This window comes from Sinohyriopsis cumingii, chromosome 2, assembly GCF_028554795.1.
Source record: "Sinohyriopsis cumingii isolate HCF-2022 chromosome 2, ASM2855479v2, whole genome shotgun sequence".
Taxonomy (NCBI): Eukaryota; Metazoa; Mollusca; class Bivalvia; order Unionida; family Unionidae; genus Sinohyriopsis; species Sinohyriopsis cumingii.
This window is the reverse complement of record NC_142962.1, coordinates 83,419,949-83,440,600: the sequence shown is the minus strand read 5'-3', so window position 1 is coordinate 83,440,600 and position 20,652 is coordinate 83,419,949. Positions and strand designations below refer to the sequence as shown.

General features: G+C 34.7%; 1 protein-coding gene across 1 annotated transcript in view; it reads left to right on the top strand.

Annotated features, from left to right (window-relative positions):
* The window catches only part of LOC149805294 (uncharacterized), a 190,745-nt gene that overhangs the window by 128,610 nt on the left and 41,483 nt on the right, over positions 1–20,652 (top strand). The window contains exons 34-37 of the mRNA XM_089933887.1: positions 192–355; positions 6,563–6,736; positions 7,914–8,166; positions 14,807–14,970. Coding sequence (XP_089790013.1) covers positions 192–355; positions 6,563–6,736; positions 7,914–8,166; positions 14,807–14,970 — 755 coding nt within the window. The remainder of the gene's footprint in view (positions 1–191; positions 356–6,562; positions 6,737–7,913; positions 8,167–14,806; positions 14,971–20,652) is intronic.

Below are 20,652 nucleotides of genomic sequence, written 5' to 3'. Positions count from 1 at the left end.
TGGCTGAGTAAACAAGAACTATCCTAGTAGGTCATTTATTGTCTGATGGTTTGATTAAAATTCAAAGACAAAAAGGCATATATTGCATATTATTAAAGTCTATACATTTTTGCAGCCAGTACCATAGAAAGTATTCAAAGTAGGTGTTCTCTGTAGTAATTGTTATTCAAGCAGTTCTCTGATATTTGCAGTTTCAGCATATTGGATCTAAAGACAGAAGGACTGTACCTGATCAACCTAAACATCAGTGTTTGCTTTGAAACCAGAAACTCTTGTGCTGTTGCGATCACAGTTATGAAAAATATCAAGCTGACCAAGTTACAGTGCCAGCTTAATGAAGGATTTGCTATAGCTGGTAAGGGCTGAACAAATGTTTAAATCATTGTTTATCTGGCTGTTCTTTAAAAAAGGTATCTGTACTATGATGGCACTCTACCTATTCGTATTTTGCAGGATCAGAAAGACTTTGTATATCTTCTGTATTTTTAAAATAACTTTTAATTCTCTTTATTTTGGTCATGATTAATGGATGTAATTTGGGTTAGAGAGTATACAGCTTGGCTTTACTTTAGATGTGCCCTTATCAAAAAACTGATAGCTCTGCTTAGTCATTTTTGGACTTCAAAGGTAAATTGCAAAACAAACAGACAATAACTTTATTTTTACATTTTATTTATTTGGTAATTCATTTATTACACTTTCATAACCTGGCATTGTCTTGTCTGACAAAATTTGATTTCCTTATTTTAATAACTGCTAAAGATAGTGTACTTGAGACTAATTCAAGCTGATTTTTCAAGCACATTGGAGCAGTCATTTTGTGTTGCAGTATGCTTAGATCATGTACAATTTCCACATCCAAAGAAATTTCAGCCACAGGACATGAAAGTAACATAGAGATATGCCAACATTCTATTGTGCATGTTGCAAATACAAGTTAATAATGTCTGTAGAGCACCCTCTATGAAAATAAATTCCTTGCAGTTAGCCATTTTTAAATTTATTCATAGATCTAATCATGCTTATTTGCATTTATAAAATAATTTCTAATGTACCAGACTTTTTAAATTTCTATGACAAAGATATGTCAGAAAATATAAATTAGTCAAATCACTACAATAGCTTAACAGTTAAATAAGTTCACAGTTATTATTATACACATTTCCTTGAGTGTAGTCCAGAAAGTAGTAGAAGAACTCAAGGTGGTCTGCATGATGTGATAGGTCACACAAGTCTGATTTAATGGCACTTCTGTTGGTTGAGGGTAATAAAAGAAGGATATGCTTGACATGTTTCATTGGAACAATAAGTAATGTAATATGAAGGAAATGTTGATTGATTTGTTTACATATACTGGTTGTGTGTGTGTGTGTGTGTGTGTGTGTGTGTGTGTGTGTGTGTATTTTCACTCTTCCACTGATTTTAATACCTACTCTGATTATGGTAAAGTTTTTATCTTGTAGGAAATAACTTTATTGATTAACTGTACCTTTAACCAGAAAACATTAATTGTAGGTCTGCACTACTTGTTGGTAGACTATACTGCTTTATCAGAGCAGAAAAGAACCTGATAACAATTATAGGTCATTCCTTGAGGTGATAATGATCAAACAGAAGGCTTAACATTGCAGTTGTCTTTTCCTCATCTATTCATGGACATGTCAAACCTCCAGCATGTTTCACGTGGTTTGATAAATAGAGAGCTCCTATCAGTTTTGGTTTTCATCAAAAGATTAAAATAAACATGACCAGAAGGAAAGATTTATATGTGTTTAATTTTTTTGACTTTTTCATCCCTAATCCATTGAATACTTGGACAGAAATATGGCCATTACAAGGATGGCTGCAAGAGGAAACCTTTCTGTCCCAAACATGGGCAGGAGGGTCATGTGTATATTGCCAGGGCAACCACTTCTCTTACTTTAGAGGCTGCCCATACTGGAAGCAACATAATGAAGTACAACTAGTGAAGCAAGAAAAAAAATCTGAACTTCCTTGAGATCAGAAAGTTTGTAGAAGCCATAACTGCATAAAATACTGCCAGCTAATCCTATGCTGGTTATGTATAAGATGGAAAAGAAATCTAGATAAATTCTGTCTGTACCAATACATTACCTGGCCACATGATGAAACAAGTTTAGGGTCTTTACATCTTCAACACTAAAGCAAGCAAGCAAACTATGACTGAAGCAGAATAGGTATATAGTCCATCCAACAGTATGACAAATAAGAGAACCCAGCACTGTCCCCATTGGTCACAGTAACAATGGGACACATAGGAATTCCAGCTCAGTGAGTGAGAAACTGAGAAGCAATTTAGACCATCTACTTAGACTTAAAGCATTAATCCAAGTTTATAGCTCACCTCTATAAAGTATAGGTTTGCTGTTGTACTACATAGAAACAGCAAATATTAGCATTGCAAATACCACATAATTCTATATTCTCAAATAACAGCCATGGTTACCAAACCCCTTAAAATCATATTTGATCTTTACCAATTAAAAAAGTCCTGATCAAATTATATTCTTTTTAAGAATAAATTATCTCGGGAGACTCTGTTGCAGTTGCCATTGCAACACTCCATGGTATCATCTCTTGCTAGTTAGCAGAAATTACAGCCATACTAAACTCTATAAAAAGTATTGAAACTTCACAAAAAACAAATTTCATCAACCTTGTAAACACACTTTTTTTTCTTAAAAGCCTTGCTGAATCTTAAATTTGATAACCTGTTAATATGCCAGATATTACGGAAGCATGGTTGGTTCATACAGTCTGGGAAAAGAATTTTTTGTACTGTGCCTAGTCATGTTGGTATTAAGTGTAATAAACAAGAGCAGATAAAGCAGCCAAAGCTGCCTTACAGTCATCCATTTCTGTATGGAAGATTCCATGTACTAACTTCAAATATTATATAAATCAGCATGCTATGTATACTTGTCAAAATATGTGGGATGAAGACTCCACAAACAAGCTTTGTAACATCAAATCGGTTATTGGAGAGATGGCACCCCTGGCATATATAACAAATGAGAGAAATTATTACAAAAACAAATTTGTTCTCTTGTTAAATTCTGTCCACACCAAAAGCCCTGCTAAATCTTAAATTTAATAGCCCATTAATAAGGCATATCCTCAAGAAACAAGATTTGCTCATGGAGTCTGAAAAAAGTACTCTATACTGTTGGTTGCCTAGTCAGATTTGTATTATGGGTAATGAAAGAGCAGATAAAACAGCCAAAGCTGTCCTGCAGTCACTCATTTTGGTATAGAAGATTCCATATACTGATATCAGCTTATATATAAATTTGCATGTTATCTATACTTAACATAATATACCTTTCCCTTGATAATTTATGCAGAACATGTTCTAAAAGCATAAACTGCATTAGAAGTGAGGGCATGAGTTACTGAGGGACCTCAGAAAAATTAAGACGTTGATGCCATCCTCACTGTACGTAAAGAAAACCTGCATGTGGGGTGGGGTGTGGAGATAATAGGACTGTTTAATGGCTGAATACTCATTTTATAATCACATTGTGAATGATTATCAATACAGAGCTTATTCTAATAAAGTTGTTCACTTTTTTGTATAAATGACCTTAGAGAGGTTTTAACAACCATCATATGTATGCATAAACATTGTGTATTATGTCACTGCTTTTTAATGTTTTTGATTCACAACAATGCAGATTCCTTTTTCTCAAAATCTATATACATTGATTTTGTAAATCAGCCATCAAATTATGTTGAAACTCTGTTATTTTGTTAATTGTTCTATTAGTAACATATTGAGGAAATGATTTCATTACAAATAATAATGAAACTTCTCATCCTTGAGGAAATCGCTGAGTGCCAATTCAGGAATTTTAAGTTCACCACAAACTCTGGAATTCACTTCTGCCTAATCTGTTAATGAATCATATCTGTGAAACAGGTTTTTATTTACCAAGTATTCATTTCACTTGGCTGCCTTGCTATCTTTGATCACATTTGTAAAAAAGTAAGGTAATTTAAGGTACCAGGTAGCTTAATTATATTACTTATATCATAATATTTAGAACAGTGTTTGATCTATTGAAAGAGTTGACCTGACATATGTATGTGACTGCTAGTATTTATGCAGGTAGGATTTGCATGCCTTGTGACTTTACTTTTAGTCCATCCCCTTATTTGATTTGATACAAAATATTTAATTAGCATGATAATACAAAGCAGGTATGTTTTTAATTCACTGCAGCAATGCAACAAATACTTATGCAAGTCACAAATATAAAAAACTGCTGTCACTTAATTAGGTTCTCACAGAATTGCTTGCATACATATCTGTGATTGTAGATTGATATTTTTCATGTTTGAATTCAATTAAGAGGGTATATTGCATTTATGATGATTACACTGAGACTGAGTTAAAAGACAGAAGTAAAACATGAATTTCACTAGACAAAACTTCTTTAATTTATGTATTTCTTTAATATAGTGTTTTCTCCAGTAGGCATTAGTGACATTGTTATTAATCAAAATTTCATCAAATATTGTTATTTATAGCATGTTGAGAATGTTGTTTGGAAAAAAATGTACCAAAATAGAAGACTTTTTAAAAGTTTTGGATTTCATGAGGTTGATTCAAATATCCAGGTACTTAGACCACTGTTTTTGATGATAAAATGAGTGTGATATATCAACATTTCAGTTACCAGTTTTGGTCTCTAGTTTCTTCACATTCAACAACTAGGGGTCTAATTTTGTGGTATTTTCTAATTTTAAAAAATGGGATCCATGCATGATCTCCACCTTATAAGTAAATTTGTGACTTATCTTGGTGGTGCAAATTATCCAGGGAGTGGTGTTATGTGGAATGAAAAATCTACAAACATGTTTCATATTGTGAAACTTATCACTGTAGAGTGGATTACTTTACTTAAAACAAATCACAAAGATGAGATGGTATTGTGCCTATTGCATACAGTGATCCAGCTCTTGGATGGCCCCCTGACTAGGATCCATATCTATTATACAGCAAGGATCCCATGGCACCAATGAGGTTTTATTCAAAAGTACACTTCAATTGATGGTGACTCCTGTAATGTGACTTGCTGTATATTTACCTATCAAAAGTGGTCACATAATGGTGTTTACAGATAGAACTCTCACTAATAAATGTTGATTTCTAAATTCAACACATTGATATTTGTTCCTATAGCCATTCCAATAAAGTAACTTCAGTTCACACAAAGAGGTAGTTGATTTGATTATCCTTTCTTCTCCTTAGATGTTAGATTTTGTCACTTTAATAATTGCTGGCTATCACCAATAATTATAAAGATTACAAAAGTTAACTGTTGAGAAGTACAGTATTGTTCAGTTCAAGTCAGTGTCACATCCTGTCACCAGATAGTAAAAATGGTCAATTAATCATTGTGGCTTCTGTCTTCTACATCAGGGTGGTCCAGCATTTTCAACACTGTGGGCCACATGGACCAAGTATGTAACATTAAAATGCCATACATTATATGCATTATAATAATTATACTATAAATACAGAACTGACATTTTATAACAGTACAGGCCACAAAAAATGACCCATGGCCCACATTTGGCCTGTGGGTTTGTAGTTGTACCACTCTGTTCTACATTATGAAAAGTACTTGAAAAGGTACCAGACTAACAAGAAAAAAAGTCAACCATATGACATGTTTACTTGAATTGTACATACTGAACACTAACTACAAATTGCCAATGGAGGAATAAGTTGTTATAAAAAGTGCAGAATGTTGTCAGACATTCTCAGTTTAAAATGAAAATAAGCAGTTTGTCCAGAAGTCATTGGTAATAAATTGGATGTCAGAAAATTCAAATAAACACAATCAGTTTTCTGCAGTGAGTGGGGAGATAGAATTGATGGGCAAGATTAGTTACAACCAGTTATTTTTTTGTCCTGATTTATTAACAAGATGGTTTTTCCCATGATTGATGATTATTTTAATATTATTCATATTATGTCCATAACCTGATAAAAATTCCTTTGATTTTAAATGAAAATAATAAATATTTAAAAATCAGTTGTGCCTGTCATACATTATATGTAGTTTTTACTCACATCTGTATGATCCCACTGCATAAGATATACATACCTGATTCATACATACCATCTAAAGGGTGAACCCCAACCAGAGTAAATACTTATTAGTATTGTTTGGAATTCTTCATTTATACATTTCTGGAATTCTTAGAACTTTACCTTTAATTGGCACCATATAGATATTGTGCTGATGTGTCATTAAACTGTAATGGATACATATCTTGTTGTCCAAAGAATATTTTCAGGTATTATTATTCGTGATTGATCAGAGAAGTAATTAAAGCATAAATAACTGATTGCAGAATGTAATCTTATAAAAAAGGAAAATATAATAACACAGCTTGCTGCAAAAAAGAGATTGTCTTCTCAGCTCAGATCAATGATCATAGAAATTCCACAAATGAATGATAATGTAACGGATATCCAAACTTGTATTCTCTTATGCTTAGTTTTATTTAAATGTGTGATTGTTTTCAGGTTTTTCTCTCAAAGATTGGTTAGAAAGCAGAAGCATGGTTCTTGGTAGTGCACTTCCTGATCTGATCAAGTCTCAAGTATTGGAACAACTTGGAGTGGCCCAATATTTGAACACAGAACAGTGTCAGTTGAATACCCAGCTCTATCAACCTACCACTCTTGGATGGAAAAATGGTAAATATCTGAATATAGTACAACCATACTCATAGAAATATTTTTTTTAAACCAGTACATGGTCTGCATTATGGTAGTGTGTTTGCAATAAAGATGCTTAGTTTAAATCTAAAATGATGCTGATCTAACCTCCAAGTGGCTGCCATCTTTGAAAATCTTATGGTTACTTCTCCGGAACAAATAGTTTTATTAACAGAGGCTTTTCACTAAAAACTGTGACAATATGAAGCAGACCCTGCATGAAAACAGTGCTGATTTGACCACCAACATGGCAACTATAGTGGCCATCTAAAAAACTCATGCTATCATTATTGCTTCTGAAGGTGTCTTGAAATTGACTTTGGGTTTAAAGCATATTTAAATTCACAATTTGTAACTGAGCCAGAATGAAACTAGTGCAGATCCAACCACAGCATATCCCTGCTATTGTACATTTCAAAACCTAACCCAGTTTCTCACTGACCCAAGTCAAAAGCCACCTTTTTATCCTTCACTAAGTTTAGGAACACAATGACTTGTACATGTACAGATGAATCTAGTTAAGACTTTGTAATTTGGTGTTTTTCAATAAACAAGTTTGTGGCAATCTGACATAGATTTAAAGGGAAAAAGTCACAACTCAGGATTTTTTCTGTGATGGTTTGTAAGCATGACAACACAAACATGTAAAAATGAATTTACTGGAAGAATGTCTCAAAAGATATCAGTTTGTTTGATGTCTTTCAAAATATAGAAAATTATGGATTAAATGCAGTTTATCCATTGGAATTTTTTAACTGATGGGTTTATTGATATCAGGTATGAATTCAAAGGCCATAATAAAGATATTTAAAATGCACTTGTCTTGTATGCATGTTTGGGATGATGGGGTTTCTTGAGAGTATCTTAGATGATTACATACTCAGAAAATAATTTTGCAAAAAGAGGTAAGATATGGACTTCTCATGAATTCTTGCAAATTCTTTTTGACCAGAAGAATGTCAGAGGGAATCTTATTCACATCAAATGTTAAGAAAACAAAATTAGAGCCTTATATTTTTTCATGTTATAAGCCTGTTTGCCAGTGATGTGGGTAAAAAATAATGAGGGAGTGATATAAGTAAAAACCTGTAGTTATAATTTAGTTGGCTCAAAATTTACATTTCATACAATAAGAAACTTTTTTGGAATTTTGTAGCTTGCCCTAGGATGTCTTCTCTAATAGCTCTACCAGGCTCAATAAACTGCCATTTATCTGACTCCTGCACCAGTCTGGACTGCTGTGTAGATGTAGAGCCACTAGGACACTCCTTCCACCTGTACCTGTATATAGACACCTGTAATCAGAAGATGACTGTAGGAGTGGAAAGACTAAAGTTTGTTCTTCAGATGGTAGATTACAAATGGGGCACTGTCCAGGAAATGTTTCTAAAGGGGATTGTCAGAATCAGGTAGTCATAAATATGCCAGTCTGTATGATGATGATAAGAACATGTATGTTATTGAATGATCTGTGGGAAAGTAGATTTTACTCTTGCCTTTTACATATAATGTTTTCAGACTGTTGCATAAATTCAGTTATTATGTGAACTCAGGTTGTGCTAGCTAATATATATTTTGTATGTTACATTATAATCTGTTTGGTAAAACTTGTAAAACTTGGATAAGTTGAAAAAGTGAAGGAAAGATAAATTCATGCCATCACAGAAATACCCACTTTTTGGAACTGGTATTTGTTAGAGATTTAAATTAATTTGATCTAGTGCAACTTAGATGGCTGACCATTGCAAATCCACACATATAGTCCCCCAACCATAACACCATCATCTCCCAACCCACCTCACCCCATGCAAGTCCTGGACATTTACCTTGGGATCAGAACCCAAAATCCATTTCATATACACCTCTCCCTTCAAAAGTCATGCTCAATAACATAGACCACAGTATAAGCAAGGGCATGAGTTGCCAAGGGACCTTTGAAATATTAAGAAAGGGATGGATATTGACAGTGAGAAAGGGGAGGGGTGAGATAAGTAGATGAATACTCATTTAACAATTACACTGGAAATAATTTTCAATAAATAGTTTTTTCTAATGAAGTTGTTTGCTTTTCTGCAAAAATTACCTTTATTATCAATATATCCAAATCTCTCTAAAAGATTGTTTAGGCCGTTACTCCAAGTGGTTTCAACACACATCATGTGTACCAGTGGAAACATTGTGTATTATGTCCTAATTTTAGTAACAGATTGTTCTAGAAATGAACTTTTGTCCTTCATCTTGGCTCTTCTTTTGTATCTTAGTTTTTCATATGGTCTTGTTTATGAAAAATTATTCATTTATGCCATAAGATATTGAAGCAGAATCATTTGCATTTGTTGTGTTTGTTTTTGATTTGGGTGAAGTTGTTTATTTAAATTATTTATTCACTGGAAATACAAAGTACTCATAGAAAATATTATTGGACAGAAACATGAACTGAGAATTAGTGAATTCAAAAACAAGGACATCTTGTATTATATTACTGTGAATAATCAAATAAATGTTGTGAAATCACCAAGTTGCAGGAAACTACAGACACACTGCAGGCACATCAACACCTTCAGCACTGGATCTTAATATGACCACTACTGGAATTTAATTAGAACTTTATTCATTAGAACTGGTGATACACTTTTTGGACTATTTGGGATTTAATTGATATTACTGTAAGTTATTTTCAAATTTTCACTTTGAATTGTAGTGCCATAATTTATTTGTTTCATTTTACATGACATTTTGGTTTTCACTTTTTTCTGTTCCATAAATTAAGACCATAGAGTCCTAATATAAGCTATGGTGAAATTTCTGCTCATTGTTGAGCAAACCCACCCCTGAATACCAATTCAAGAATGTCAACTGGAGTTTCTGACTCTTTGCTGTGATGCTCAGTTCACAATATAACTTCCCAGGGGCAGGTTGGTACATAATGTTAGTCTTTTTGGTGCTGATTGTGAGGCCATAGTTGTCACATGCCTCAGCAAACCTGCCCATTCAGGTCTGCATGTCTTCTTCTCAGCTGACATTGAGGACATAGTCATCAGCAAAGAGAAAATTCCTGATAACTGTTTCTTTCACATCCATGACTGCCTGAAGTTGTCTTGGATTGAAAAACTTCCCATCAGTCCAGTATCTGACATGGATGCCCTCGTCACTGTTTCGGAATGCATCTGTGGGCATGACAGTAAACATCATGCTGAACAGTGTGGATGCCTGTACACAGCCTTGTTTGATGCCATTTGTGACTGGGAAGGCATCTGAGGTTCACCATCATCCATAATGTGGGCCATCATGCAATCATAGAACTGGTGAATGACTGTGATGAACTTATATGGGCAGCTGAATTTCGCCCTGATCTTCAAAAACACCTTGGTCAGAACAACATGTTGTGAAGAGGTCTCTGTGTTGCACCTGGCATATCTCCTGAAGTTGTTTTGTGGTGATTATCATGTCAACTATCCCACATCCTGCACAGAAACCACACTGGTGTTCTGGAAGTTGACCCTTCTCAAGATGGTGGATGAGGTGATTGAGCAGGATGCTAGAAAGTGTCTTACCAGTGATTGACCAGAGGGAGATTCCTCTGTCATCGTCACAGCACCAATGGTTGCCCTTTTGCTTGTAAAGATGGACTATAGTCATCTTGAAATTCCTGTGGGACCACTCCTTCATTCCATATTGCTTGGAAGAGCATGTCTCTGAAAATGAAAGAATAAACTGTAGTATGTCACGAGGATCTATACTTGGACTTGTTTTCTTTCTTTGGAAATATAGAATCATCAGCTGATCTTTATGATGATGGAACTACTTTCTCTGATGAACACAGCTGCAAAACTGAAAATAATCTTCAAATGGCATTAAACAAGCTTAAATATGCTGTAAAATGAATGTCTTGGTGGTAAATACACATAAAACAAAGGTTTTAATGATAACAACACAGAAAAAGAGACTTAAGTTATGACAAAAGACTTGAGCCTGTTCTGTAATGATGAATAAGTGAAAGTGGTTTCCAAGAACAAAATTCTTGGTATTCTTGTTGACAATAATTTACTTTCAATTGGTCTAATCATATAAATCTCATTACAAAGAAAACAAATACCTATCTTTGGCTATTAAGAAAAATAAAGTATTTCATTCCAAAACAGTTAAACTGTGTCAGTTTTCACAAGAGCTACATTGAGCCTTTTTTTGAGAGAAAGAATTATTTAAAAGTAGCTTTCAATACTATGGGGCTATTATATGGAATAATATCCCAAAAGAAATTAAAGAATTTTCAAGCATATCAGCTTTTCACAATGGATATATGAAATAGATAAAATCTAAATGTTAATGAATACCACATGAATACATCTCCAGAAGATACATTTGTATGTAGAAATATTGTTGGTATATGTAATGCAAGAGTTTAATTTGGACCTGTAAACACTAATAGTAACTTCATCTGTTAGTGTGTTTGCAATTTACATGTATACTTAACTAGTCTGGGTCTGTAATTTCTATATACATGACTAATGTATGTGAACATGTATGTGTGAGATGGGCTGTGAATGATTGCACTCTGTATATATCTGTCTTAGAGGGCCTGAAGGTAGATTTAGCTCTTTATTGTAACTAACTGAGTTACTCTCATTAAATAAAGTCTTTATTATTATTATGGTGATGGAATAAAAACAGGGACTCAGTGTGCTGGAAAATGTTCTTTACAAATGCAGAATTGAAACTGATAGAACTCATCTGGACTCAGTTCCAAAATCTTTTCACCTGTTACCATCAAACTGGTAATGCAGGTACATTATAGAGTGAGCACATGTTTTGCACATGGAAATTGGATTGCTGTGATCTGCTTTCCAAACTTTATTCAGTATTCTAAAAAATTCACGTCTGACTTTGATTATGATATAACACAACCTAGTGGCATTCATCTTGAGCTGTTGGTGCATTTTAGGATAAAACTATTTTGTAAATCAGAACTGCTATTTCTAATATTGGTTAGAAATTCGCATTAAAAAATCATGTTGGCTTTGTGTAACAGTACTGGGTTGCTGCATCTATTATTTGTTCAGAATTACTTTGAAAGTCAAGTAATTGGTCTAATTCCTAATTACACCAAATTTGCTTTAAAGATATATCTTGGGAATGAAGTTGGTGGCACAACAAAGTGTGTGAATGTGACCTCCAGGATTTTTTTTCAGAATGGCTTTAAAGTGGTGTTCATGCTCAAATTATAATACTTTTCAAATAATCAGACTTGCAGTGTGGGTTTGCATTTATGTGCAAGTGTGTTACACACCAGAATTGTGTTGCTGTGACAGAATTTTCAAAGTTTCCATGCTTTGCTTAGCTATCAGGTGTGGGTCCTTTCATCTCACATCTAAGAAGTAGATGTGAAATAGCATACTCTCCTCCTGACCAGCAGTTGGTATTGATGTTAGTACAGATACAAGCATATTTATATGTACTCCCTCACTGAATCTTATCCATTATTTCTTCACAGGTCCTTGGCAATAGTTCGGAGTAGATTTCATTGCACCTACCCCAGAAAGATGTGGTGGGGTTTGCTGAAGTGACCTACTTTGTACATGCATACAGTAGTTATACATTCCTGGTTAAGTTTTGAATTTAACTCACAGATTCGGACAATGTATAGATAATATTATACCTGAAATCATAAGATGTGGTGAATGAGTACTACAACTTCACACATAAATAGGTCACTGTGACCCATATGTTCATGTTTCACTTGGTTAAACTTCGTATTTAAGTTTATTAATGAAGCTTTGTTCATGATTGAAACATCAAGATGAACGACTGTATGCAGCTTCAGTATTCTTACCCTTGCCACAAAAGTGGTCAGCTTGAGTTACATTTTACATTCACTAGCTTAATTAAAAGTTTTGCATTTATCTATTGAACAAATAGTTTTTTGGCACCCAGCATATATACAAGATTCATGAAAAATATATACAAGATTTGTGAAACTTGGTGAGGGATGCGTCATGATGAGTACTTCACTCTCATTACAAAATGGTATCACTGTGACCCATATTTCATGCTTCTCTGACATTGGTTATATTTTGTGTTCTAAATGTATTTGTTAAGCTCTGTTCAATGTGGAATATTCAAACTAGATGATTGTATGCATCTCTATTGGTATCACACCCATAATGTTCCTGTGAGCTACATTTCACATTTTGCTGGTTTATATTCAGTTTTTGCATTTAGCTCATGACCATATAGATTTTTTATATGCTGTTTACATACTATAATCCACACTATATCACAGAACTTGGCTATGGGATGTATCTTGATGAGCACTACTTCCATATTTCAGTAGTTGGTCATTGTTTTACACTTCCATTCAATTTTAAATTTAATTAAATTTTGTGTTTAATATTTATTTCTTGGACACTGTTCATATTGAGACATGAATGGATAATGATATACATTTCTGTTATTGTCACACTCTTGCAACAAAAGAATCTCGTTGTCATCTACATTTCTTCTTTAACTGGCTTTGATGAAGTTTCTGCATTTAGTTCATGACCCCATACGTTTTCAATATGTTATAAGCATTCGCGAAACTTGATGCGTGAATGCATCTTCTGACCTATCGTTCATAACTTTGTTGACATTTTTTATTGAATGTTCATTTATTGGGTGCTGTTTATGTTCCAATCATGAAACTTGATAATTGGATGCAGCTCTGTCACTACTACATCCTTGAAACAAAAGACTGGTGACCTACATTTGTGCTTTACTAACATGGGTTATTTGTATGTGTTTATGATCATATTGATTCATCCATGCTTGATCTATATACATTCCAGCATACTCAGAAAGGCCTTTTTGACACTAAGTAGGTTAACTATATTGTGCAAATAAGTATAGGAATCAGATTCGCATACAGAATGGTGCAAGCTTTTCCTCTAGGGCCTTACCTGTAGTAGCTGATGAAGGTAATTGTTAATGCATGAAATATGTTTTTGCTGCTGGAAGCCTATGACTTTCACCTAGTAAACTATGGCTTCCAAGGTGGACAATTGATAATAACTTCTGAAGCAGATTTTTGGAACATTAGCCTCAAAACAATGATACAGAAACATTTTTATCTGGTTTATGTCAACTGATTATTGTGCCTTTGCTTTTATATCATAGGAAAGAGTGTCCTTTTTCAATTGTTTTATATCTTTATGCCTTGTTACATGGTAGGTAGGTGGGTTGGTGTGTATGTTGGTGGATGTATAGGTAGATTGGTATGCAGGTGGTTTTGCCATAAGTCAACACAATACAGGCTGTATAGTGTTGATTAAAAGTTCAAATTTTAATTACACTGGATGCAAGAGACTAGATAAAGCAATACAGACCTATACAATCACTGATCACACTCTGATTGTGATACTTTTTGACTTGTTGCCACTAAACCTGCACTGAGTGTGCAGCTTGTAATGGAGGTGTATCATACATCAAATCTGTGATTTTATTAGAGTGTTTATTAAAAACTGCTTTAAAAGTACTTATATCATAAAAATGGGGTAAACTTATGATTTCTGTTAACATCTCACAAACAACTCTGGTGCAAAGGAAAATAAAAATCACAGAGGCAGCAGGCAGAGTGAGAATGAAGGAGCTCAGTTGTTATGTAAATTCATGTTTATTGTTGTTTTCTTTTCAACTTTGAAAGTGATTTATGTAGCATTACTGATTTTATGTAACTTAAAGTCTGCATATTAAATCAAAAATCTGAAATTTCTTATAGCCTCTTATGCATAAAATTTAATAGAAGCTTGAAATACTATTGGAATACAGTTCCTTATCCCAAATTTGTACAGGTTTTATATACAAATGCAACTTTTTCTGTTGTAAAATGAACTTATGGGTAAATTACATATCTTTATACAACATTTTATTGAATAATATTGCTTTGTATGTACCTGTACTGAGTTAAAAGAGATGCAATGAACAATCCTTTGAATTGTTGCCATCATAATTTATTTAATTTAATTCTTTATTGGTTGTCAAGGAAGAAAAATATGACTTTGCTTTATCTGTCAGGTTCAGCGTGGATGACCTGGCTGGAGAGAAACTGTTCCTGTTGAATATGAACATCAGTGTTTGTTTGGATGCAAACACACCATGTATCATCAGCACCCAAGTATTCGAGAATACCAAACTTCCCAAACCCATATGTGACTGGAATTCTGATTTTGCTATACCAGGTAATGACTGGCTTATGTTTTGTGAAAGACACTTACCCTTTATTGACAGTTCATTGCTTACAGGCATCATTTATAAGTGATTCTGATTTGACTATACATGCATTCAAAACTGGATAGGTGCAAGTATATGCTAAGTGCTAAGAGTTGTATGATTACAGGGACTGAATTTATAAGCTAATATACTGTATAATTTTCAGCTACACATGAGATAAAATATAAACATTTGAAGTACTGTTTACTCCTTCACAAATAATTATTGTCGTGTTGGTCTCTTATGTTATCCGTCTGTCTGTCCTTAAACATTTTGGTTTCCAAAGCATAACTCTCAAACTGCTGAAGTTATCTCAGTGAAACTTGATACAGTTATTGGACATGTGGTCGACATGAACCTTTTGCTATTCACATTTCTCTGTTTCAATATTTTGTCTGCTTTTGTCTTTTTCTGTCCATCCATCCATCCAGCCATCAATAATCCACTTTAGTTTATTTGAGCAAAGCTCTTAGATAGTTGAAGGCATTTCTAAACAACGTGGTTCATATATTAGACTGTTAGTTCAGATATACCTTTTGCTATTCACAATTCAGTTTCATTATTTTGAACATTTTCATAAATTTGTTTATCCATACATCCATTATTCACATTTTTGTTCCTGGAATACAACTCCAAAACCATTCAAGATATCTCTATGAAATTTGATACAGTTACTAGACTTGTGGTCCAGTTGTGCCTTTTCCTATTCACAAATCAATATTTGTAAACTTATTGTCCATTATTTATTCAAACTAATGAAATTTGTTACACGTAATAGACTAGTGATGTAGATGTGCCTTTTGCTAGTCACAATTTAGTAGTTTCAATATTTGTAATGTGTTTGTCTGTTCATCACCCCATGAAGACTTGGGGGATGTAGAATAGGCTGATGCTTCCACCTGCATCATGTCATTGGAGGAGAAGATCCTGGTGGTTGAATAGAGGAGAGCTTGGTTGTTGCCACTGTAATGCATTACTTTGGCCTCAGCTTCAGCTAGAAGGCAGACCAGACAGTACTGGTCTCCCCAACCAGTATGTCACAACAAGTCTCATGGGCTATGTTAAAAACATATTATGTTTCATGGATCTCCATTCTTTTAAAGGTCACCATTGTGGTTAAACAAACATAGTGTTAAACCTTAGAAAGGACATGTCGTCTGAAGGTGGCTGCAAGGATCAGTAAGGTTCTTCTTTGCTCAAGTGTATCAAGCTGTGTAGCCTTGACATGAGAAATATGAGAAATTAGCATAATCACTGTCCCTTACTGGGCTCTAAATATGGGTGGGGAGCATGAATAATGAAATAAAATTACTCAGTAATAGGAAAAGCAACAAAATTAAGCAGGAATAGTGAGCCCAGGTCTAAAAATAAACAGGAATAAGTCAAGCACACACTTTGATAAGGAAACCCACCCCAAGTAAAGAAAATTGGCCTTAATTGTTATCACAGTGCAATGATGAGAATTGAAAGCCAACTTAAATGTCACATATTATGTAACTAAAGCAATAAAGGATTAGGCTGGAGAGCCAGATAATATCACAAGAAAAATTAGCTAAGGTTATTTGCTTGTAGAGTTTATCTGGAAAAACTGCTTTGCTGATTTGTGAAGATACCCATCAAGGTATTTCCACTCTAATATCTCAATGCCTTTAGATCACTTATCTGATCCAGCGATTATCTTTTGTTGTGAGAAAATGAGATCTTTTAGAATTGCAAAAGTGAGAATATCTTACATGTAAAATGAGTCAACATTTGCCCTAATGGGAAGCTGATTCCCACAAACACTTACAGTCTGATGTTCAACTGCACTACTTTGCACATATTGATCAAAGCCAGGTTCTTAAATATCCCAGTCAGTCCTTTGAAAGACAAAACTATTGCATATGCTGGAGAAAGCCAGTCTATCCCAGGTATAGACAAGAGGATTACAATGGATTGCCTTAAATGGAACAAATGTCTTGTGTGAATTGCCAGGGTGACCACTTCTTTTACTCTAGAGACTGCCCATAATGGAAACAAAAGAAGGAAATACAATGCATAAAACATGAAAGTCTGAGCTTCTATGAGGCCAGAAAGTTTATGAAAGTTACAATTCCACAAAACACTGCCTACAAATCGTATGCCAATGCAGCCAAGGTGGAGAAGAATTGTCAGTACCCAGATAGGCATTTCCCAGTCAAAGCACCAGGCCAAATTTACAGTCTTACTATCTCCAAAGCAAATGCAAGTAACCACCCAAAGAGAGGGATGAACATCTAACTGTATGACAAATAAATCATCAACCCACTGCAGCTGGCCTTGTTGCACTTTTGCCAAAAAGAAGTACCTCAATAGGCTATTTGGTATGACCTGAAAATGCCACTCATGCTGTTTGTGTTTAGGCTAATGTTCAAGTAGTCATTCTTGTTCACTATCCTGCAATGGTGCAGCATTCTGGTACTTTTCCCACATTCTGTTTGTCATATCTAGCATGCAAAATCTGCATGAGTCATGACAATAAATTCCCTCATAGGCAGCAATGGCCCTCTCTATTTCAGTCAGCCAAAGATTTTTGTAAATGCCCCACTTGCCTGTGTTGGTAATGTTGGAAATTACATGTCCTATCTTTGATAAGTGTTCATAGATGATGGAGGCTTGACTTTGAAATGATTGGCCAGGATGGCACCGATGTGTCTTGTCCAGCATAAAATATATAAACCGTGGTTAGTTTCATTGCCTTGTATGAAGTGTTCAACTTTGTTTTTCCTTCAGTGATCAAACACATATACATGGCTCCCATTCACTACCATGGAATAGCTGGTAGGTGCTGTTGATACTATAGTTATACATCATAACCAGAGACTGGTTTTTGCCACATTAAAGTTATTGCAAAAACACTGGTGGGTACTGGTGGGCAACAATGTCAATGCTGTTTTGAAGCCTGTTCCACCCTATTTGATCCAGAAAGGCACACTGCAAGTGTGGGAGAATCCTAATTCTCACAAGACTGTAAATATGCAACTGATTAAAGCTGTGTGCCATCTTGTGCTGTCCGACCATTTCAGCAAGCAAGAAGTGGTCAGAATACTGATGCCTTGATTGGTGGTTGCTCACCAAAATGGAAAAGTTCATTTGATTTTCCAAAACCTGATGTGGGGCCCCGAGTGGCCGAGTGGTCTAAAGCGCTTACCGTTCTGGATCACTGCCATCTCACCTCTGTCTGCGTGGGTTCGAGTCCAAGGCTCAGCTAGCGTGGGTACGTGGGAAAGCCTGCCAGTAGCTTTTCATGGGTCAGTGGTTCTTCCCTGGGTTTTCCAGGGTTCTTCCTCCACCAGTTATACTGGCCGCCATGTATAGCATATCTTGTGCTGAAAAATGGCGTTAAACCCTAGATCAACAACAACAACAACAACAACCAAAACCTGATGTTGTAGTTCCAGAGAACCAATAGTCCACAGATTTCTTTTACTATATGAAAGTTAGCAACAGGGTTCCCATGCTACTGGGAATTGGGAAAGGTCAGGAGAAATTATTATTTTTTCCCAACTATGAAAATTCCTACATTTTGCAAATACTGATGAGAGTTGGGAAGAACCTTGCAATTTTCCGACACCACTTGACAACAGAAACAATTATTTAATTGAGTCATAACTGAACTGATCATGAGTTAAATTTATCTAGTTCTGACCAGAATATTCATGGCCTGCAGTATAGATCATATTTCTTTTGGTTGATTCAAATGCTCAGTGGATTGGATGCATCCTGTAAACTACTTGTATCAGAGATAGCTCGATATCAGTATATTTTCTCATATGAAAGGTATGAAAACCAGTCTAGTATCAAAAGAAGCCAACATGGTGGCAACAAAGCATAGCCACTTACCAGATGGCCTAGCAAACTTAAAATGCTGTTTCATCAAGCCATAACTTCATGATATCAACATGAAAATTAGTCATTTTCTCAGAAATTATTAGTATTACAATCAATATGTCTTTAATCTGCTGAAAGATGAGATGAATTTATGGCATTGATGAAATTGACCTGTACTCACCATTTGCATTCCTATTTTGCACGAGTACGCAGATCTTGCAACCTACATGTTCATGACATCATAGGTCTAGAAGTCACTTGATTACAATAATAACCCATTTCAAATGTTATAGAAAGAAAGAAAAAAGTAAATGAAAGCTGTCTACTGTTTGTAATAACAAAAATGAAAGAACACAAAATTCCAGATATATTTATTCCAAGAACAACTACCTGGGTTTTGTTTTATCGTGTGACAACCATGTTGACGTGTGCTCCCTGCTTGATGAATCTGACAGACTAATCCAGATTGCTGCAACAGTGACAGGTTTTTGGTTGTTTTCTAAGTAAATATGATGAGAATTATGGTTTTTACAAGGGTATCTGACTTTCATGTAATATTTTTGAATTTTTGTATAATGACAGGAATTTGTTGTTGATGTCACATGACTATTGAACTTCTGTTGTCATAGGACAGGTGATCAATGTGAGCTTGATGTTGAAAAAAAGCAATAATCTGAAGGAAAAAAAGTCACCTCACATTACACCCATGACCAAGTCTGACATAGGACCCTGTCAATTATTCTATTAATTTATATTCTTGGCTTGACTTTACATGCTAATTTATAGGACTTCTTTTTTATGATACATTTTGTGGTTTTGTGCATGATCTGACTTGGATCTTTTACGATAGAAATAGAAATATCCTTTAATGTTAAAAATATGCATGTTTTATAAACTAAAATGTTCTTTAATTCCATTCAGTAATAGTCACACATGAACCTTGAAAAAAATGATTTCATCCTGGAAAAACCCTGGAAATGACCTGGAAATTTATCTTTAAAAAAGCTTGGGAACCATGTAGCAAGTACTTACTGGCTGTATCATTAAATTTGGTCCAGGATGAAAGACAGTCTCACACATGCATGTCAAGACTGAGCAACAGTTTGTGGATCTCTGCTGTCCCTAAAGATGCTGCCATTATGATATTAAAGGAAAGTACTTGTAGCAATCCCATATTTGTCAGAGCAGAGATGCACAGTGCACCTTATCCCTCTGCATTTATGCAGTTGTATGTCCACCTCAATGAGATAGACATAACTGAGATTTTTTTTAAATATGAGAAAACAGTACCTTGCTCCAAGTTATTCCTGTGGGTGAGGTCACTTGTACTGTCACCTATGGTAAATCACACTGGTGCAAATTATGTGAAGGCAGCATCCATGAGCTCATCATATGTATTGTTTAGATGAAAAACAAACATCAGTTAATATGCTCAAGTTCACTGTCACACTGGAAAAAATTAAGTACAAGACAACAAGTATGTAATAAGTCCTGGCCTCTTTGGCAGCAGTTCATGTTGTAAAATGTTCTGGGCCATCGCTTCTGTTTTCCTCATTATACATGTAGTTTGAAATCCCTTGCCATAAAATTGTAATTGTTAATATGGCCAGTCTCACCTTAAGGACTGTGTACTTAACAGCTGACAGATTGTGCTAGTTGTTGGAATGACAACATTAAATACATCCTATTTGTATTGCTGGGATTTGATGCAAATTTTTAAATACATTAGCAAATTTACTCTCAGCAATGACAATGATAATATCATCTTCCCAGGTACCAGTTTTTATTTCATTATCTTTCAC